Here is a 21,689-nt window from a genome sequence, read left to right as displayed (position 1 = left end):
CTTCGTTCCCCGGTGCCGCTGCCAGTAATGGCTCTTGCTCAGTGTGATCGCCGTGATGGAGACCTTCGGTGTCGCGTGTACGGAGTAAGGCAGCGCGCTTCTAGGGCTGGCTGGGGAAGATCTGCCAAAACGCCACAAGCCTTCTTCGGACTCTATTGCGGCGCATTCGTCAGCAGAGCGGCAGCTGACCTGGAACGCGAGAGTACGGACTACCACCACCAGGGCCGAGGACGACAACGCCGGAACTGCTCATCTCACGGCCTCCGCCCCAGTCGCCATTTGTTATTAATAGCATTGAGTCCCCCGGAGGCCCCGTATCAATCACCCTTCTCGCTTGACCTTGGTGCCGTTTCGTCGTTCTTTTCAAGCAGCAGGCAGTGACTGACAGGCTTCGTGCAACGTCACACAACACCGCTCCGAAGTCATTGACATCCTTCACAGCCCACAAAAGATAGCATTTCATCCACAGCAGTACGAAGTACACAGCAGAGTTGACTACGGAGTACGGAGTAGACAGCTCAGAACTGACACTTCATCAGCAAGATCGACGGTGCGGCTCAGCCAAGACCAGGACGTGCGCTATCCATTTGTCGAGACCTGGGCAAACGGGCAGATCCCGAAACCCCGTTGTTAGACATCATCCATCAGCCAGGAGCAGCGAGTCGAAATTTTTTTTGCCGGCTTCCAGAAGGAGGGTGAACGCAGTAGGGAAGCCACCTCGAAAAAAGAAAAAAGTTTCGCCTCACAGCCATTGTGTCCCTGCCCGGACATCCCGCCGAAAGAACCCTGACTAGGCCCTGCAGTAGCGCAAGCCAGGTTCCCACGCGCCGCCACGTCCGACCCAGATTGACACTCCACCTTGGCTCCAACGATCCCAGTCATCTCAGTTATCCCAGTCGCCCAGGCCTCAGGTTGCACCGCTCTTCTCCACTGCATTTTTACTTACAGTACCTGGTTGATCTGAACAAGTCAACTGTGCTCAACTGTGCTCAACGGAAGGTCCTCGCAAGTCTAGACCCCACCCAGCCGTTGTCTTGACTCCTAGAGACACTCATTCGTATATCAGGACCTCTTCCTCACCCCGAAAACAAGACTCACCTAGCTTTCTCTTTTACATCCCGTTGTTTAGCTCTCCAGATACCCATCCCGTCCTCCCCTCTGCCCTCGTCTCCAAGGCTGTTGCTGTTTGACAGACTTTTGGACCTTGTCCCTTCACGCAACACCCTCCTCCTAACACTCAGTCTTGTCGCAATCAACATCAATCACAATGTCTTTCGCTGCGCGAAACGCCCTGCGGCTCTCCCGAGCTGCCTCTCCTCGCATTGCCGTCCCTCGACCTACTGCCCGCCTTTTCTCTGCATCCCGCATCAACGCCGTATCCGACACACCTCAGAAGAAGAGCGTTGTCCGCGAGAAGGAAGTACCAGTTACTGTCTACGGTGCTGGTCAGGGACAAGGGGATAAACACACTGTTCACGTTCCTGAGGACGCTGCTCAAGTCCCCTACGACAGCCCTGTTCCTCCTGTCGAGTATGATCTCGTTCAGCCCCTGGGTAAGAAAGTCTACGAGGCCATGCCTCACACCATGCGCAACATGAGTGTCTACGGCAAGGTCATCATCATTACTGGTGGTGCTCGTGGGCTGGGCAACCACATGGCCCGCGCCTGTGCTGAAGCTGGTGCTAAAGCCATTGTCATTTTCGATGCCAACCAGGATCTCGGTGACGAAGCTGCTGCCGAGCTTCATGACAAGTCGGGTCTTCCCGTCTCCTTTTTCAAAGTGGATGTCCGCGATGGGGCCGCCATCAACGCTGCGGTCGAGTCTGTTGTTGAGCTCTATGGTGCTCCCGATGTCCTTGTCAACTCTGCCGGTATCGCCGATTCCAATATCAAGGCCGAGACTTACGACCCTGCCATGTTCCGCCGCCTCATTGATATCAACCTTACTGGCTCCTTCCTCATGTCCCAGGCTGTTGGTCGCGCCATGATGGCCGCTGGTAAGCCTGGTAGCATCGTTCTTGTTGCCTCTATGTCCGGTTCCATTGTCAACTACCCACAAGAGCAGAGCTGCTACAATGCCTCAAAAGCCGGCGTGATCCAGTTCGCCAAGTCGATTGCTGCTGAGTGGGCCAAGTACAAGATTCGTGTCAACTGCATCTCCCCTGGTTACATGGACACTGCCCTGAACCGTGTTCCCGCCCTTGAGGCCCAGAAGAAGATATGGAAGTCCCTGACTCCCCAGGACCGTCTTGGTGGCGTTGACGAGCTCAACGGTCTCTGCGTCTTCCTCGCATCCGACGCTTCTAGCTTCATGACTGGCTCCAACGTTATTATTGATGGTGGCTATTCCTGCTACTAAGGAAGTAGTTGTCATGAGGTGGGCCTCAACCTTCTTTTCTGCACAACATATACATACATTCTACATAATGCTCTGGAGGATCACGCTCTAGAGGACCAAGGTCGGAGAGCACTGCGTCTGACACAGCCAGCTTATAAAGGCGGCGATTTGCGTCAATGTCTCTTAATCATCATACCTCAGAGCCCACTTTATACTGCGCATGAGGAGCATTTCGGGCTGCAAGACAAGCCATGCACACATTTTCTTAAGCATCTTTCACTGCTTGGCGTTTACGGAATCTCATTTGTCAATGTCATTGTCATGTTCACATCTTTTTTTTTTTTTTGCATCGAGGCCGGGCTTTACTGTGATTTGCCAAAAAATGCCCAAAATTCACGGTCATGAGGATAGAGACCGCTTGGGAAACGTGATAGATCTGAAGCGAAAGACTAGACGCTCTTTAGAGTAGTCGAATATTCAAACTTTAATAACTCTACTGGTCAATGCATGAGCTACTGTGAATTGTCTGAGTTCTGGTTCAATAGTGCTGTTTAATACTACACGTGTTTGTATCTTGCGACAAGGGCATTACAAAGTCAGCATGTCTACCTAGGCAGTTGAACTATTGACTTGACGGATCATGAGTAGATCTTGATTGCCCTTCCGTTTAACGCACATGTGTATGTGTGTCTGACGCATGCAAGATTGAAATACAACCCGACTTATTACAAGACACTGCATGCGTGTCATGCATGCCATATCAGCAGTACGCCACGGGAACCAAGTCACACAAGCATGCTACGGTGGATGTGCTTTTTTTCACCTGGGCTCAAAACAGAGCTCACAAGACGGGATATCACAACCATTGGATTGAACGCAAGTATCAAAGTGATCCGAACCTCGTGCCATTGCCCAATTTCCAATGCGCACTCTCTGAATGTCAGCACATGTTCTGTATGCTTCCTACGCCCGCCGAGGCTTAACCTCTCGCTGTACGAAATCATTCCACCATGATACAAGACGCTCATTGAACAAAAGACAAAGTGCCCGAAACCCCTTTCGCCGGGGGCAATCATTCCCTTTGTTCCCAAAATGAACACGCTTCGTAGATGCCCCTCAGCTCTGGTATACATGCCATGGCGAGTTCCTGTTCACACATAAAATCTAGTACTTGTTGATTCGCAGCAGCCCCTTCAATCCTATCCCAAAATAATAATATATGCTGCCCATGCCCATGACCACCCATCCATCCATCCTTCCTCCCGTGTCAATGTTCGCCAACCGAGGCAGAAATAGGAAAGGACCGCGCTCCCAGCGGGGGAGTAAGAAAATAGTCGTCGTAAAGTGCTAGTAGTAATAGTAGAAAACCGGGAGTAAAAATGGCAGGAACCCGCTGGCGCGTCTTCGGCTAGAAGACGGGTATTCCAAAACGCTGATGACTAATTCTTCTGTCACCAGAGAGAACGCATAAGAGCCCAAAAGCAGATCAGGTGAGATTAGAAGACAAAAAAAAAATGCCAAGGCCATCGAATGCGCGCAGGTCTATGAAGAGGGGGAGAGGCGAAAAAGAGAAGGCGCGTGCAGGGCTCTCTATTCGTATCGAAAAGAGTTGATACACTGTTGTAAAGTTGTATTCTCGAGGGGTAATACCATTCGGGCGGTGGCCATTCAAAACATCGCCTTAAACGCGTGGTTCGCTAGTCGTGTGTTATGGGAAACTTTTTCTCCTATACATAAGTAAGACGCCATTGGGGTTTGCGCCGTACATTGCAAAACTACCCAATCCTTTCTTACCAGGTCGGTATTCGCCACCAGACGTTGGTTTTCTGGCCGGCCGACGATAGTTCATTCATCATTCCACCATCATATGTATCCTGGGTATTCTCGGCAATTGTGAAAACCAAATAACGTCGTCTTCCGCGTTTTGACCTGGGGTGGAATCAAACCGCTGTTTCGTTTATGTAAAGGACATCAAAACAAGAAAAAAAGCAATGCTCGCTATGTGATATCGAAAAGCCATGCACCCTACTCAGACGCATAACCGATTTATTGCTTTCGTGCCTTCTCCTGAGCTCTTTGTTCTCTGGCGGCTCGGACGAGAGGAGCTAGTTGAGCTAGATCCACGCACTGCTTCATGAATTCATGCTAGAGAAGAAAGTCAGTTTGTTGTTTGCAAGCCCGCTGTTACTAGTCATTGGCCAAAGGAAACCACCTACCCTTAATAGATCATGGGCGCTCGCTCTCTTCTCAGGGTCTACCTTCAGAGCAAAGCAGAGGAAGTCCCTGAATACGGGTGAGAGCTCGTTCTCATTCTTGATCTGGGGTGTGCCATTGGTAGCAATCAGCCACAGGGCTCGAAGTGGCGATTCGGTAAGATATGGAGGCTCTCCTTCGATCATTTCAATGGCCATGATCCCGAGGGACCAAATGTCTACTTTGCGACCGTACTCTTTTCTAGTAACAACTTCCGGAGCCATCCAGTATGGTGTGCCAACCATTGTCGTTCGTTTGTTCTGCGCCTCATTGATTGTGGCACAAAAACCAAAGTCAGCTATCAAGATGGGTCAGATACCATAGTCCAGTTTCACCCGACGCCAAGGGTCAAAGCGCTTGTCACTTACTGAGCTTGATGCTGCCTTCGTTAGATAGTAGAATGTTGTCCGACTTGATATCACGATGAATGACGCCCTTGGAATGCAAATGTTGAAGGCCTTTGAGGGTCTCCCGGCATACAGATGCAATTTGTCCTTCAGTCATGATATTGAAGGTGACAACATCTGTCAGGCTGCCTCCTTCCATAAACTCCATGACGACCCATAGTTCACCTGCACAGAGGTAACTATCAATAAAGTTGACAATATTGGGATGTGAGCTGTCCTTCATGACCAGAATTTCGTTAATAATCAGGTCTTTCTTCGGTTGCTGCTCCAGATTCATCTGCTTGATAGCGACAAGTCGATTGGTGCCCCTCTCGAAGCCAGTAAAGACACCGCCAGACGCACCCTGGCCAATCTTTTGGAACCCACGGAAGACTTCCCGTGGATCCCCCTCGCTGCAGATTCGTTTGAGCGATGTAACCACATCAATGCCGTTACTTTGGCGGGCTCTCTGTCTCGGTCTCGCGCCGGGCACCGCACCTGGGCCTGCCTGCTGGCGTGAAGCATTTGAGTGTCCATTAGCATCGACAGCTCGCGCGTAGGCGGCCGTCTGATGGGGAGCAGGTACTGACGCCTGGGGCTGCGGTTGTCTCTTGCTAGGAGCCCGACCAACATGTCCTGACATTGCCGCTTGCGCTTGTGCCAAGGCCTGCTCATGTTGTTGTTGTACAAATTGCTGCTGCTGATACGCAGCAACTTGAGCAGATGATGGAGTCAGCGGGCTGTATGGCGATTGACCATTGGCACGGGAGTTGGATCTCGACCTATGCTCCTCGGGCAGCATGGGGGAGCTGTCCTTTGACTGTGGCGAGTAATCGTCGGGTTGCTGGGACATACCAATACCAGAGTCCTTGGTGGGATACGCACTTGACGGTCCCGACCGGTTACTGATGCTGACGGGCGGCTTGGGAGCGGGCCGATTTGGCATCATGTCTCTTCCGTGACTTCTCGACGGTGGCACCGGCGGAGGAGCTCGAGGATTCTCAAAACTTCCTGTTTGTGGGATGCGAGTTAGTTTATGCCAAATAGCAACCCAATTGCGCAGAGAGGCCGCTTACCCATATAATTAGTAGGGTACATGTTTGGAGAGGTGGGTGTGTTGTATGAACGGTTCTCTGCCGGTCCAGCATGGTGAAACTTCTCCAAAATCTGATCCTCGGGCGGGCGCTCGGTCGTCTCCTTGTAAAATTGTAAAATATCCACCATGGTCTGGGGGTTCTCCCGTCTCTCCTTCTCGGGAATACCACTTTCGTTTATCAAGCGTTGCCATTCCTTTGGCAGACCCTGGTTGGTGAGTTAGCATGGATGCACACTTGCCCGACGAAGCGTTGAGAAACAAGAGAGGGGGGGCCGAGGGCAGTCTAACAGTGAATTGTCCAGTGGCACTGTCGTATCCGACATGAGTAACATGAACTGGATTCTCCGGGGCTGAAATGGTGGGCTTCTTCTGTGACCCGACTAGACTGGTGACGAAGCCCGAGAAGCCCGACTTCTTGCGAATCATGGGTGGCTTTGAGTCCTTTCCCTCATCGGAATACCGCTTCGGCGCCGCTGCCGCGCCGTCGGGTGCTTTGCCGCCCTGGATTTTCTCCGTGATCGCGGGCTCCATGTTGCTGAAGCTCTGTGAGGCTCGGAGCGCGGGGTTCACGTTCCGCGTGCCAGTAATGGGCTTCGCGAGTGCGGGGGATGCTGGTGGGCGCTGGACAGACTCTCGCGGAGCCGTGTACTTTACCGACTCGATGCGGCTCAGGATGGCAGCGCCGTCAAAAGGCGCGCCAAGGAGGTCGTCGGAGGGTTCTTTGCTGTGTCGGCGAGCGAGCGAGTCGGACAGGCGATTTGGACGATGCGCGAGGGCTGGGTAGGGAGAGGCGGCAGGATTGCTGGGGCTGCTGAGACTGCTGGTGATGAGGCCGGGGCCGCTGGGCGGGTTGGAGGTGGCAAGAAAGTCCCCTTGGGCGAGGGAAGGGGAGGCATTCGACGGCCACTGCGAGGCGGTCGGATGTCTTGGCGACGAGCTGCTCGAGGTGTTTGCAATGGAGGATCGGACGGCAGGGGCGCTGGGTGCTCGTCGAAGGCTCTGGGAGCTGCGTCTGCTGCCGAGCGAGTGAGAGTCGTCGAGGCCCGAGGAGGAGCGAGTGTATGTGTGTGAGGGGGGTTTCTTGACCAGCTTGCGACGTTGAGAATGGCCGTTGAAGGACGATGCCGGGCCGTCCATGATCCTGTCCGCCCTTACCTAAAAGGTCTCAGAGCAGGCAGCTGGCAGATGTAGGCAAGCACTTTGCAGAGGACCGAGCTGGGGCAGACGGGCGTGTGCGAGTAAGTAGACAAAAGGAAAAAGCGGTCCTGGCGGGCGGGCTGACGGCGAGGGCCAATTCGAGGTCTGTAAAATGGCGAGTGTGTGGGCTTGGGGCCTCGAGGCGAGCGGGTGGGCGCGCGGACGGCTGGCGTCGTTGGTGGAGGGAGGGAGGATATTAAGTTCGAGCGGTTAATTAGCGAAGGAGCAGAGTTGCATCCAACAGCCGAGAGGTCGGGGGGGAAGAGGAGAACGGGGTGAACGGTTGATGCTCAGGTGGAGGGCAGCCTGTCGTGAAACTCTGTGACACGATGACTGGTGGCACTTGTAGTAGGCAATTTACCAACGGCCAAGGGCAATGTCCTCGTAAAGCTCGAAACAAGTCACGTCAACTTTTGCGGAGAAGAAGGCCATGTTCTGAGCAGAACGGAGATGGGGAGGGGGAGGGGGGAGACGACGGGGTGAAGCTGTCGACCCAAGACTCGGGAGTCTGGCTGGAGGCTGCCATGGCCAATGATGAATGGGCCATGGGCGATGGTTGATGATGGATGGTCAATTCTCTACTAAATCCTGGGTGCGCATTAACTCTGGAATTGCTCCCGGCCCAACAATGCCCAGGTCTACGCTGGTACTGAGGGAGAGTGAAGCATTCTGGTACTCCGTACGGACCACGGGGAAGGAGGTACCAGACAGACATGCATTGTGTACTTACTTAAGTAAGTAAGGTATTCCGTCTGGGGACATGATCAATTGGAGACACTTTGCGGCGTTCAGGTACCCGATACTCGACGAGAGAATTGGCCCTGCAAACCGCAGGGCGTAGAACTGGGTTGCTGAGACGGGGTATATGTACACCACTGTACGAGTACCAACAGCAGTAGGGTCTGGTGCCTCAAATACACTGCTAGCACTAAACTATCAGGCCTGAGGTCTCCAACGTTGCATCAATTGATCCCAAAGTCCACTCACCTGGAGACCCAGAGGCGGTCGTCCGGAATGGCTGCATATACTAGGGTCCTGAAGTCCACTTGGGCAATAAATAACAAGTACTACCCGGCTACCTAGTACATATAGCAGGACGAAGAAATACAACGTCTGGTGTAATAGCATTCATTAACGAATGGGTCGGCGTGCTGGCTCGACTGGCACACCACATGTGCAGTTCAACGGCCAGTAACTGCAAAGAACCCAGGTATTTAGGTTAAGGTACTACTACTGGTGCCAGCGGACCTGAGCGAATCGGCCCAACGCCAGGAGGACATACATTAGCATGCACTACGGAGTATTGTAAGGTGCAGCACAATAATGCCTCAAATTGTTTTTAGGCTGGTTGGCATAACTTTTGCATCGACTTCACGCGTTCATGCACTTTCTTGAGGGCCAACCAGGTAGGTACCCAGGTACTTACTTCATGCTCAGGCCGTAGGGCTAGGGCTAGGTACCAAGGTACTTTGTACCCTGTGGAGGTTTCCAAGCTTCTCTGCCTTCCTTATTCGGAACTTGGAGGGGGCGAGGCCAGTCACGCATCAGTGGGCGTGGGCTGCTTGGCCTGGAGACTTCTTGTTAGCCTGGTCGTCGTTACTACCAGACTTTCTTCATCATACTACAATTACAAAATCCGGCTGCATCGAAACGTACCAACTCGGCCCATTCACCAAATTACACGCCGCGAACGCAGGGCGGCCTGAATCATGGTAATTCCTCCCGATTCCATGCAATGGCCAGGGACGTGGGATCCTCGCAGACGACGACGGCCGCTTGAAATTGAAGTTGAAATTACGGAGCAGCGAGGGCCACAATCAATCTTGCAAGGCTAGCATGCGGCCTCGGGGTTTGCGCTCTGTTCCAGCTAGTACCCTTCGCAATACGCAACGTGTCGCAGGGAACCGTCCAGGATCTGACTTTGAGCGGTATTTGTTTCGTACTCGGCGCGTGGCGTATTTTGACAGATTCTAATACTAGTATGACATCTAGCCATCTTTGCCTTCTGTGTATGTAAAGGCGGCATCAACAGGGCCCCATGGCCCTGCTCCCGATTCCGGGATCCAGTCATGTCATTCAAAATTAATTATCCATCCGTTCTGATCATCAGGTTCTTCCAGCGCGGTGCAACTGAGCTAGGTAGTGCACGAAACATCATTGTGAGCCATCAGGCTCTCTACATGGGCAAAGCCTCATTGTCATATTTCCCAGGTGATTATTCTTCCAAGCCAAGTTCGGAGAACCCAAGCATAGAACAGCTGCTCATACTATTCGAGGTATTTTCTATCGCCGACCTTGCCTCTCAAGTTCCCTTGGTGAATGCCAGTCGTTTATTTGCCTCATACACGGAACGAAGCAACCCGAAGCTCCATCCAAGTGGTGGGTGTTTCCCGGATGGTTCCCATAGTGAGCATCGGTGCATGAACAACGCTCTCTTAGCCCTGAGATTAGAAAGGCCTCCGGGCCCCGTCTTGAATCACGGCCAGGCGAAGTCTCGGCCATATTTATAACTATACCCGTGATACCACGGATATTTTAGCATTGTATAGCCACCGTTACATCGAGGTTTGGGGCTGGGCGGGGACTTAACTCATTACTAGTACTCCGTACTCCGTACTCGTGCCGTATCTTGATAATGTGCAGTTTGGCATTGGCACAACATGCACAGGATTGGAATCTGGCAAGCAACTTGTTTCTCACTTTTAATAAAGTAACTCCACAATATGGATACCTGAATTGCCATGCAGGAGCCAAGCTAGTATCGAAATCAACAAGTGATCACCAATGATTGGCACCACGAGACCCTCCACACAACTGCAAAAGCACCACCAGTCTTTTGTCTCAATGCTTCACATTTAAGTTGGTTCTTGTAGGGCACAAAAGAAAAGCGGAGAGAGAAATATAAACAAAACGGGACTTGTCGGGGGATTTTTGCTGTTTTCCAACAGTCTCTCCATCCCGAGTCGCCCCCATGATCCAAGATAATACATACATAACATCTTCACAGACGATGGCCACTTCCTTTTCCGCCGGGGACGCAACGACAGGCGTTGCAGTCTCCAAGACTGGTGTTTCATCAACACATGTACGGCCGAGGCTCAGTGGTCATGTCCATATCACAGGGCGAAACAGGGGAAAGTCTCGGTATCCGTTTTTATTCACCATTCCCAAGCCTAGTGGCTTGACAGAATACCCGCCACGGCAGCAGAGTCCAGTTACGATGGCCCAATAGTGGTGCGTGGTGTAGCTGGCGCAGGGACAGAGATAGCGCCTCATCCTCATTAGTCAATTTCTTTGTGCCATGTTGTCTACAAATTTCGTCGGGCTCGATGGTGGTGGTTGGTTCATGTCTGGTGGCTTTCTTCCTGATTGGAGGATGTGACAACTATTCTGGATGAGCCCGAGGCACAGAGAGAGAGCCTCATCCAACAAACACAATGGTTATCGAGCCAATGTGGACATAACAGCCGCTCATCTCAGTCTGCAGACGCTCCTGGTTATTCGAGCAACGGCGGAAATTCCCGTTCAAGGCGGCCATTTTTGGAGGCAGCGGCCGAAATACTGTGGCAGATCCCTAGCATCGTCCATATCCACTTGCAAGTTGATGTGGCACTATGGTTTCCATTCACCCGCGTGTGGAGTTGTCATTGTCACATTCAATTAGCACCGCCGGCAATGTGGTGAGAACCAAGTGTAAGAAAGACACAGCACGCCGCGCGCACACGCTGTTCAAAAAAAAATGAAAAATGAATTCCCAGTGCCTTTGCCAGACACGGTCGTAATGTAATAGCGTGGGGCAAATCAAACTTCAATGGCTCATCATTGATGCAGCTGCAAGGTACAGCGTGGCATGCCATCCGTCCCTAGAGAAATCTAATCATGCTACTACTCCGTACGGTACGGGCTGGACCATTCCCAAAGTAGGTTGGTACCAGACTCCATGCTGCAACTCACATCAGTTGACAATGCGTCAATGTCAAGCACACCATCAGCGTCCCGGTGGCTTCCTCATAATGACCCCGTGCGCTTCAAGATAAAAGACCTGCTTCTTGCATGTGGGCAATTGGGGGCCTTGTTTCAACTCAATCGGTTGTGGGCCGCTGCGAACCTTGGCCTGGTACGGAGTAGAACACTTGACTTTGCATGTGCATACTTAAGTAGTACTTACAATGTGGGAGGCAAAAAGTATTTTACCAGATCAGGTACCGACTATCAAGCTCTATACTACAATACACTACAGCATACTAGTGTATACTTCTCGTTAGGCAAATATATTCTGCCACGGACTGTGCATGCATATAGGTACATGTATGTATATACCTTGTACATGCGCACTCCACTCTCCCTCCTTACAATACGGGAACGCGGTCAAAGCCGTCTATCAAAGGACTACGTATTGCTATCATAAGCAATATAGAAATTCTACTACCAACAGTTTGGATGCAGAATCCTGGCAAGATCTTCAGCATGGTGAGCCATCTGCCAGCCGTCGTCGGGCGCTGGCAGCCACCAACAGCTTATGGGCCAGTGACCGTCTCATAAAACAACATTGAAGCCAACAGCATGATGCCAGGACTTGACTGCACACAGCATGGCGAGCAGAACAGCCCCTTGCCATCCGTCCCTGACCGCTCGATGGTATTTCCGTGGTTATACATATGACACCGTATTTCCTGTGCCTACACATGATGCTATTTATACCTGTCGGGTCGACTGGCACGAGCGTTGCCCTGCACTATTTACGGGTCGGCCATGGTCAATGTTTCACCGCAGCCCGGGAACACGTTCATTATCTGGTGACACTTAAGTTTGAAAAAGTGAGACTAGTGCATATACTATCTCACTGCCGGGGGGGGACTGGTGCTGTCATGGCGTGTTCAACTGCGGCCGTGGTTTTGCCCAAAGGTCCGTGGTATGGACATGTCAAGCCAATTGGCATAGTGTTAGCAGATGAGTATAAGTACCATGTCGATGATATTTCATGTTTTCGGTTTCTTGGTTCAAGATGCGGTCCGAATTTCCTCTCTTATTTTTGCTTTAATTCTATGGTGTGTAGACTTGACAACTTAATATCCGGCCAACACATTTGAGACGCTGTGGAATTTATACAGGATTATTCTGGGCCCGATACCGCGACATAATTCTCAATGGGTTGGAAGGTGCTTTTTTGCTTGTCTTGTGATTGGGCAGGAAAGATATCGCAGCTGCGGTGACGTGTCAAGTCAAGGTTGAACGACCGATATGCTCATGGCACATGCCCTCCAGCTTCAGGTGACAATCCACGCTAGCAATTCAATGGAAATAACTTACAAAACAGGAAAATAACAAAGCATACAAACAAATCATTGACATTAGATATACCCAATAGAATATTTCAACGATTGACGCTTGACATCCATTGCAAAGTTGCAAATAACTATAGGGTACCTAATGAGCCAGGTCACATGCTGGATCACGTGATTATTCCCCACCAATATTTGAAAATGGCAGTGTGCGAAGTTAAGAGCACCATGGCACGAAGCTCGGAGTGGGGACAGCCTCCTGCATCCCTGCCAGGCCAGAAAACCACCAAGACGTCTCGTGGGGCTTACGGAACTTCCACCTCACCCTTAAACTGCTTCACGACACTCTGCAACTTGCCATCTTCCCCGGCATCAAAGCCTTTCCCCTACCCTCCCTGGTTCTTGCCTCTCCTGGTCTATCCCTCTGGTCACCGGTAATCGTTTTTATTTTATTTCGAACTCTGTAGGCTGCCTGTACCATGTACTAGACGCCTCATATATCCCAGCCAAGAAGAGATCAAGGAGCATCGAAATAGCATCGCCCACGGACAACGGTCTATTTCGCGATAGCGTCAGTTCACCGGCAAAGCCTCATTTTCAAGGGAAAAAAAAAGGGTATGCTCTCCAATTGCCCCAAAGCTACACAAAAGTGAAAGCGTAATTAAAGTTTACCCGGCGTATGCCTAAGGAAACCTGGGAAGATGTTACTGACATGCTGTGACTAGATACTTAAAACACCTTGTCTCTCCTGAGATCCCCTTTCCTTATCTAATTTATTGCCTCCTACCTTGTCGGTCGAATATCTAAACATGGCATCTGAAGAGTCTGCCGCCCAGAAGCTTCTTCAAAAGCATGCCGAGGAACCTCACACTGTCACGGTCGAGGATGTCCCGGATGAAGAGCTTCCCGTGAAGCCCACCAACGATGCCTCTGGCTCTTGGGCGGCTCCAATCACCTCCAAGGCTGCCGGAAAGCAGAAGGAATCCTCGAACCCCAAGGCGCCTCTCGATACACAGTCTCATGAACTCTTCCCGGAACTTGGAGCCCCCAAGGTCAAAACTGCCAACGTGGCCCCCATTTGGGGTGCCAAGAGCAACGCCAATGGCAAGACCAATGGCGCTGCTTCCAATGGCGCTTCACGATCATCAACTCCCACTTCCGGAACCGCGACTCCTTCCAAGGCTGCCGCACCCTCTATGTTTATTCCAGGCCGCAATGTCGAGACGGTTACCCTGGAGCCTCAGTTTGTCCTGCCCCGTGGCCAATTGAAGCGTCCCATCCCGGATATTATCAAGGATATCAATCGCAAGTCGCGCGCAAACATCACAATGGCTAATGGAGCCAATGGCCGATACAAATTCGAAGCTACCGGTCCTCAGGAGATTGCTCAACAGGCGCTCAAGGACTTGGTCCAGCAAATTGGAACTCGAGTATGTCAAAAATTCGCCAATGCCTCCTATAATCGAGCATCTACGTATCTAACATGTCTTAGACGTCCATCAAGGTCTCCATCCCTTACTCCGCTCGAGCTCATGTCATTGGAAAGGGTGGTTCGATGATCAGGGCCTTGCAGGAGAAGACAGGAGCCAAGATTCAGCTTCCTAAGGTCGAGGACAATGCTCTTCTTGCTGATGATGATGAGGCGACCATCGATGTTTCTGTCGAGGGCAACGCTCTCTCAGCCGCCTCCGCCCGAAATGAGCTGCTCAAGATTGCCGGCGAGCGATCCGCCAACGTCCAGACCAAGGTTCGCGGTGTTCCCACGGCATTCTACCCTTTCATAGCCGGCCCCGGAAACTCCCTGGCCCAAGCTTTGGAGGAAAATCACGGTATTCAAATGCGTGTTCCCCCTCACCAGGCTGTTTGTCGTGTCCAGGCTCCTGTGGCCCCCGAGCCTGGACAGCCACCTGTCTTTCACCCTGCTGGGGCGGAGGATGATCATATTCAGCTGGCTGGTGATAGGGCTGCTATTCAGCAGGTTCGCACCGAGATCGAGCGACAAGTTGCCGAGCTGCATAAACAGCTGCAATTGGAGCAGCTCGCTATCCAGCGGGGTCGCCATCAATTCATTATTGGAGACCGAGGCTTGCCTGCTGATGATTTTTTTGCCGAGACCGGGTGTGCTATTCTCCTTCCTTCGGAAGAAGACGACGACATGGTTACTATCATTGGTCCCGCTGATCGCGTTCAAACTGGTCTCGAGAAGGCCATGGATCTGGCGATGGGCATGCAAATGTCAAATATTGATATTGGTAGATTCCATCGTAACGCCCCTGGTGGTGCCGCCGCACACGCTGGGAATGTGACTCGTTATCTTCGTCAGCGTAAGGAGATTGATCGTCTCGAGAAGCTGTACAACACTCACATCAACACACCCTTCTCGCAGGATGGTGCCTTACCCTGGGAGCTGTACTCACGCGAGGGCAAGAATGCCATCCGTGCCCAGTCGGAGATCACTGGTATCATCAACGGTCAGCCTCCCGCTCGTATGCACTCTGTCAGCATTGACCCCTTTTTCCATCAGCACCTGCGTACCGACATTACCCCTAAGGTGAAGGCCGATTATGGTGTTCACGTTGTGATTCCTGAAGCATCCGAGGCTGCTGCTCCGGTTTTGCTTGTGTTCGAGGGCCCTGACCCGGCTGATGGCCCTTATCAGCTTCCCAGAACCAAGCCTTCAGACGCAGAGATTCGCGAGTTCAAGAAGGCTCTTGATGATGCCGAAAAACACATTCTGGGTCTTATCGGCAAGCAAGAGCAGCTGTCCAGCACCACTCTAGACGTTCCCGCCAAGTTCCATGAGAGACTTCGGCGCTTTATCAAGAAGGAGCAGGAGAGCCGCGCTTCTGACCAGATCCCTGTGCGCGTTACTAAGGTTGGCACCACAATCACACTCCGTGGACCCAAGTCTGCTGTGGATGCTCTGGCGGCCAAGGCCAATGCCTTTGTTGAGCAAGAGAAGGAGGACGAGAAGGAACGTGGCTTCACATTGAGTTTCGACTTTCCTCAGAAATTTGCCAACCACCTTATTGGTAAGGGCGGTAGCAACATCAAGGAGCTTCGCGATCGATTTGACGTCGAAATCCAGGTCCAAGATGGGCAAGTTGAGCTCAAGGGTCCCAAGGCCAAGGCCGAGGCTGCTCGCCACCACATCCAGAACCTTAGCCGTACCTTGGCCGATGAGACAACGCATATTCTGAAGATTGACCCCAAGTACCACCGAGAGCTCATTGGTGCTCAGGGCGGCCAGATTAACCGTCTTCAGACTCGATATAAAGTTCTCATCTTCTTCCCTCGCTCCGCAAAGGCCGGTTCCGAAGACCAGCCAAATGCCGATGCCGCCAGCGACACTGGCAAGCCCCGCCGTCAGCAGGCCCCCGACGAGGTCATCATTCGTGGTCCAAAGAAGGGCGCAGACGAAGCTAGGGATGAGATCTTTTCTCTCCACAAGTATTTGGAGGAGCACTCAGTTACTGCAACGGTCCCTGTTCAGCAGAAGCAGGTTGGGTCCCTTATCGGACAGGGAGGCGCTGCTCTTGATGAGCTTCGCCAGTTGACTGGTGCACGCATTGACGTTCCTGCGGACCGTGATGCGGATATGGTTGAAATTTCCATCAAGGGAACTGCTTCGCAAGTCGCCAAGGCCCGCAAAGTCTTGGAAGAAAAGCGAACTATCTTCGATGACACCATTGTTCAGACTATTGACGTTGATAAGAAGCACCACAAGGCCTTGATTGGCAGCGGGGGTAAGTGTCTATTTTCTTGCTACTTTATGCTTTGTCTATATTATTTGGTTTAGTGCTAATTACATCGACCTAGGATCCAACCTGAAGGATATTGTCGTCGGAGCTGGAGGGTCGGATGACCGACGTGAGCTTGCTCGCACTATCCAGTTCCCGAAACAGGAGGCAGATGGCAACACCATCAAGGTCGAGGGACGCACCGACGTGGTGCAAAAAATCATCAAGCGCATCCAAGACATCGTTGCTGAGCGCGAGAGCCAGATCTCGGATGTAATCGAAGTGCCCATCGAGCATCATCGATCTCTTATTGGCCGTGGCGGTGATACTAAGCGCCAGATGGAGAGCAAGTTCACTGTTTCGATTGATGTGCCCAGACAGGGTGACGGCAAAACTGGTGTCAAGGTAACTGGCCGACCTGAGAACGTGGTCCAGGCCAAGGAACACATTGCTGGCATTATCAAACAGCAGCAGGGAGAGACTATTCAGATCCCCCGCAATGTCCATCACGCTGTTTCCAACAATGGACAGATTTTCCGACAGCTTCGCAACAACCACCAAGTCACAGTCGACCACTCTGGTCATGCCATTCCCAGCAAGCCTGATAACTCGGCCAGAGCGAACACTGGCTCCTTGCCGCTCATCACAGATGACGCAGACGCCGCGGCAGACGCCCACTCCTGGAAAGTGGTCAAGACCATCTCTACCGAAGAGGGAGACATTCCTTGGGTCTTGAGGGGCACCCCAGAGAATGTTCAGAAGGCCAAGGACGTGATCCAAAAGGCCCTAGAGCAGGCTAAGAAGACTGATGCCACGGGTTACCTCATCTTGCCTGACCCAAAAACTTATCGCCACGTCATTGGACCAAATGGCTCTAAGGTCAACGCGATTCGACAACAGAGCAACTGCAGAATCCAGGTGCCCCGAGATCAGGCGCGCGACGAGGCCATTGAGATTGTCGGCTCTCAGGCAGGTGTAGAGAAGGCTAAAGAGCTGATTTTGGCTGCTGTCCGTGAGGGGCAAAAGCCCAGGGAGTAGATTTACACCTTGCTGTAAGTTTGCTACGTCACTTGCAAGGTAAAATGGAAGAGGAGAGATGTAAGAAAAGCTAGTCGCAGGTGCATCAAGTAAAACGCCTGCACTTCAATATCGGCACAGGCTCTATGTATCACCGACTATGTACGCCCTTGGGTTTGTACGATTGATGTGAACAAGGGTGGCGTGGGGGTGAGAGAATATCATTTTACGGGCTCAAGGCATATATCAGATATTCCGGGATCGTGGAGATGTAAGCTGAACCTAAAAATAGCACAATTAATGGACAAAATAATATAACTGTATGTACATGTATTACTACTAGTAGTACAATTGTAATGGTCCGCCCAGCTGCCCTTGGAGTGCGGCAAGTGGCTCATTCGGGTTGCGCCCGCCCGCCTGCCGCCTCACGGACCATCAAAGCTGTCAGGTGGAGATTGTAAGCACCCCTGAATCAACAAGCAACCATGGATGGACGGACCCCTTGAGCCAGAATCTTGCTACACGGCGCACCGCCCCCAGGGCTGACATTTATTACAAGGCATCAATTCATGTCTTGACACCTTCTCTCGCTCCTTTCCTTCGCGCCTGATCAAACTCCAAGGGAATTCCTGGTTTAATTTTCTGGTTAGCCACCTGTTAAGGCTCCTTAAATTGATTTCGGACGATTCCTCTTGGCTCAGAAAGAGTTGCAATGGTGGCTACGAAGACTGCATCTGCCGAACCAGCTCCATGGGAATCTGTGCCTGCCCATGAGCAGCTTTTTGTGCTCATCACCGGTGCAAATAGGTCTGCTCCCCATCTACACAATTGAACAACTACCATTTCGGAGTCTGCGGACTAATATAATATTTTTCTTGTACAGTGGAATCGGTCTCGGTACAGCCCAAGCTCTCATTGACGATTTTCTGGCCACGCGGTCCCTCAGTTCGCACCTCATTGTGATCCCCACGACACGGTCTGGCTCCAAATCCCTCGAGACGATCCGGCAACTGCGAGAATATGCTAGCAACGCTGCCAAGACATCCAAAGTCTTGTCGCGCGCCGGCGCCGACTATAAATGGGAAGATGCCGTCTCGAGAATCCACATCTTAAGCCTGACGCTGGATTTGTGTGACCTCCGTGGCATTCGGGATTTCGCGCATAAACTGCGCTACGGGACTGTGAGCAACCCTGGGGGTTTGGAGGGGGAATATCTGCGGAACGTGAGAATCCCTCGGCTGGACAGCATCATCTGCAATGCAGCCTTTGGTGGGTGGGCGGGAATGAACTACTTCGCCGCCATTCGGTCGTTTTTTACAAAGGGCATTATACAGACGGCAACCTGGCCCGACTTTAAGCTGTCATTGCCGACTTGCCTCTTGAACGAGCGGCCAGTACTCAACTACGTGAGTATTTTTTTGCGCCCGTGTATTATTGAGCTGCGGGGTGCGATCCGTTTGTATGTACTAACGGTGCTTTCTTGTAGCCCGTCAAACCTTTGCTGGGCGAAGTCTTTTGCGCCTGTGTCTTTGGCCACTACATGCTCGCCCATAAGCTCCTTCCCCTGCTGAGCAGATCCTCCGAGAACGAGGCGCCCGGCCGTATCATCTGGTCAAGCAGCCTCGAGGCGGTCCGAAAAGTCTTTGACGTCAACGACGTACAGTGTTTCACGCGTCCCGAGGCATATGAATCCTGCAAAAGACTCACTGACCTCCTCTGCCTGAGCTCTTCTCTCCCTGCCGCTCGGCCATTCTCCTCCCGCTTCCTCACCATTGATGACGAGGCCGAAGCTGCCAAGAAGCAGCTTGTCCGGCCGAAAATCTACCTCACCCACCCAGGCGTGGTGGCCAGCACGCTGTTCCCACTCCCCTGGTTTCTCTTCTGGTTGTACGAAATCTCGCTCGTCGTCTGCCGCTGGGTCGGCTCCCCCTGGCACAATGTCACCGGCTACAATGGCGCCAAGGCAGCCTCTTGGGTCGCCCTCCAAACCCAAGAAGCCCTCGATGATTCTGACGCAGAACGCGTCAAATGGGGCAGCAGCACAGATGTCCGGCTCAACGTTGACGTGAAGAAGACAGAAGTGGAAGGGTGGGGGTGGGAAGGCAAGCCCGAGACGCCTGATACTATTGCCGCCGACTCTGCTGTTGGTGTTTTGCACAAGTCCGTTGGGAGAAAGACTGGTACTCGGGATGCGACTGCAGAGGATATTGCCGAGTTTGAGGAGGTTGGTGCCCGGTGTTGGCAGCAGCTGGAGGAGTTGAGGGCCCAGTGGGAGGACATCCTTGAGCCTGACGGCGAATAAATGGCATGGAGCGATTTGATTCGGGACTTTTAATACGATTCAACTAATACACATCACTCACTGGTGCTTGTTTACCCATCCCATCAACGTGCCATTGCGGGAATCCACGAATCGGAAGTAATAACGACCAAAGCTTGTAATACCAATCTGAAGGCAAGCACCGAGGCACACGATAAAATTATCAATCATTTCATCAAAAAGCGAGGAAGAAAGACTCTAGTTTCACTCGCCGTGGATATATATGACACATGTAGTATTTACACACCCATGGTTTAAAAAAAAAAAAAAACAGCTCAAAAAAAAACCAACCCCCGCAGCACTTCAATTTATACAACAGTCTGTACATTTGTACGTGCGCCCTGCTCATCGGAGCGAACACGCCTCAAAACAACCTTATCTGCACGGCCAAATAGGCCCAAGAACAGGGGCAACGGGCAAACAACTAGGGCGACGACAGCCTGGAAAATGAGAGCATTCTTCATGTTTTTGGGCGGGTTGGCATCATCACCGGCAACCAGAGCATCGCTGATGATAACAAAGATGGCGCCGAGGAGCTGACCACCGGCCCATGCGGTAGTGGATGTGACCTCGGGACTAAGCGGGTGGCTGAGCTCAGTGAGAAACTCCAGAGCCACGGGGACCAGGGCAAAGGAAGCGGCCCCCAGAATGGCGAGCACTACATACGGGCCGGTGACTTCGCTGGTCTCGGGCATCCACACGAAGACGAGGTAGCAGATACCGATGATGGGCATGAATAACTTGAGAGCGAAGAGGAACTTCTTGGTTCTATCCAAAATCGGCGAGGTAATGGCTGAGAAGACGAGGCCGACAAAGATGAGAATGGCACCTCCGATACCTGCCTCGTCGTCGCTGAACCCGTAGGGAGTCATCATCTGGTTGAGAAGAGACGAGATCGAGTTGAAGAAGCCGACGTAGACAGCGAATGGAATAAGTATAAGCCACAACTCAAGGGAGTGAGTGAGGACTTTGACGGATGCCCTGAGGCTTAGTTTTGGGGTCTCGGCAGAAGGTCCAACAGGCGTTGGGGGCGCGGCTGGTACAATGAAGGCTGGTAGACAGCAAACAGTAGACTAAAGAAGACCAAACATGATTAGCTGCGGGAGTACAACTGGGAGTAGAAGGATTGGAGTTTCGCTTACAATGATGGAGACATAGAGCACCATCTGGGAAACGTCGCTCGCCTGCTTAACCCACAGAGGGTTGATCAATTGGCCCAGAGCACCGCCCAGGGGATTCGCTAAACTTGTCACTGCCGTCGCAGCAACTCGACCGCGGTTGGTGAACCACAAATCCGAGTATCGAGTAGGGGCCGCCAAGATAAAGGGTTGGGCGAAACCGATCAGAATTTCACCGGCCATAATGGCACCAAAGTGACCGCCGGAAGAGCTGGTTGAACCCCCATAACGAATCCAGTTTCCGATGATGACGAGTACCGCAGCAATCATAAAGGCCAGCTTCGGGCCGCGGTGCAAGATGGCAATGGTGATGGGAAAAATGGCAACAAAGGCGAGGAAGAAGGCGGTGCTGACCCAGTTGATGGCCGATTTTGAGACGCCATAGTATTGCGATGAGAAGTCGGCAACAGGTGCAAAAGTAAGCCACTGTGAAAATAGAAACAGAGAGTTAGCATCACACACAACATTATTGTCATATCTCACGCCTCGGGGCCAGCGGAAACAAAAGTCTCCTAATGGGTGAGCAGCCAAGGCCGTACGAAATCAGGTTCTCTCTTACATCCCAGGAAACGACAATGTTCATGAGCGTGAGTGTTGCGAGGCCGATCCATCGTCGTTTGTACGTTCGATACTCAGTTGATGTTCCATTAGCAACGCTCCCTTCGCCTTCGCCTCCGACGTCGATGGTTCCATTTTCGCCAATGTTTCGCTCTCCAAGGCTGTAATCCTGCGACCCTAGCTTCGTCCCCCTCCAGAAGCGCCCGCCAATCTTGTCGCCGCTTCCTTCGCTACCGCTGTTAATCCCTTTCATTTTGCGGGGAAGTGCGGCAGGTAGTGAACCACTGGTTGTGCTTAGACTATATGAGAAGGACTGATGAAAGG

General features: G+C 52.0%; 5 protein-coding genes across 5 annotated transcripts; 3 read left to right on the top strand and 2 right to left on the bottom strand.

The window, feature by feature from the left end:
- Nucleotides 1-1,267: 1,267 nt before the first annotated feature.
- MAA_02117 (Short-chain dehydrogenase/reductase SDR) lies at nt 1,268-2,359 on the top strand (the record flags this gene model as incomplete). Its single annotated transcript, XM_007820115.1, has 1 exon — nt 1,268-2,359. One exon carries the CDS (start codon nt 1,268-1,270, stop codon nt 2,357-2,359), a length of 1,092 nt encoding a protein of 363 aa, XP_007818306.1.
- A 2,025-nt stretch (nt 2,360-4,384) lies between these two features.
- Nucleotides 4,385-7,210, bottom strand: MAA_02118 (PakB; the record flags this gene model as incomplete). Its single annotated transcript, XM_007820116.1, has 5 exons — nt 4,385-4,483; nt 4,555-4,889; nt 4,960-5,988; nt 6,054-6,279; nt 6,362-7,210. The coding sequence occupies 5 exons, from the start codon at nt 7,208-7,210 to the stop codon at nt 4,385-4,387; spliced, it is 2,538 nt and encodes an 845-aa protein (XP_007818307.1).
- A 6,151-nt stretch (nt 7,211-13,361) lies between these two features.
- MAA_02119 (KH domain protein) lies at nt 13,362-17,330 on the top strand (the record flags this gene model as incomplete). The annotated part of the gene is made up of 3 exons (XM_007820117.1): nt 13,362-13,982; nt 14,045-16,298; nt 16,372-17,330. The coding sequence occupies 3 exons, from the start codon at nt 13,362-13,364 to the stop codon at nt 17,328-17,330; spliced, it is 3,834 nt and encodes a 1,277-aa protein (XP_007818308.1).
- Nucleotides 17,331-18,021: 691 nt separating this feature from the next.
- On the top strand, nt 18,022-19,611 carry MAA_02120 (3-ketosteroid reductase; the record flags this gene model as incomplete). Its single annotated transcript, XM_007820118.1, has 3 exons — nt 18,022-18,116; nt 18,193-18,715; nt 18,796-19,611. The coding sequence occupies 3 exons, from the start codon at nt 18,022-18,024 to the stop codon at nt 19,609-19,611; spliced, it is 1,434 nt and encodes a 477-aa protein (XP_007818309.1).
- Nucleotides 19,612-19,937: 326 nt separating this feature from the next.
- On the bottom strand, nt 19,938-21,618 carry MAA_02121 (major facilitator superfamily transporter; the record flags this gene model as incomplete). Its single annotated transcript, XM_007820119.1, has 3 exons — nt 19,938-20,702; nt 20,772-21,233; nt 21,367-21,618. The coding sequence occupies 3 exons, from the start codon at nt 21,616-21,618 to the stop codon at nt 19,938-19,940; spliced, it is 1,479 nt and encodes a 492-aa protein (XP_007818310.1).
- Between the last annotated feature and the right edge of the window lie 71 nt (nt 21,619-21,689).

This window comes from Metarhizium robertsii (assembly GCF_000187425.2).
Source record: "Metarhizium robertsii ARSEF 23 chromosome Unknown MAA_Scf_1, whole genome shotgun sequence".
Lineage (NCBI taxonomy): Eukaryota > Fungi > Ascomycota > Sordariomycetes > Hypocreales > Clavicipitaceae > Metarhizium > Metarhizium robertsii.
The sequence above is the reverse complement of the archived record's forward strand: the minus strand, read 5'-3'. Positions and strand labels throughout refer to the sequence as shown.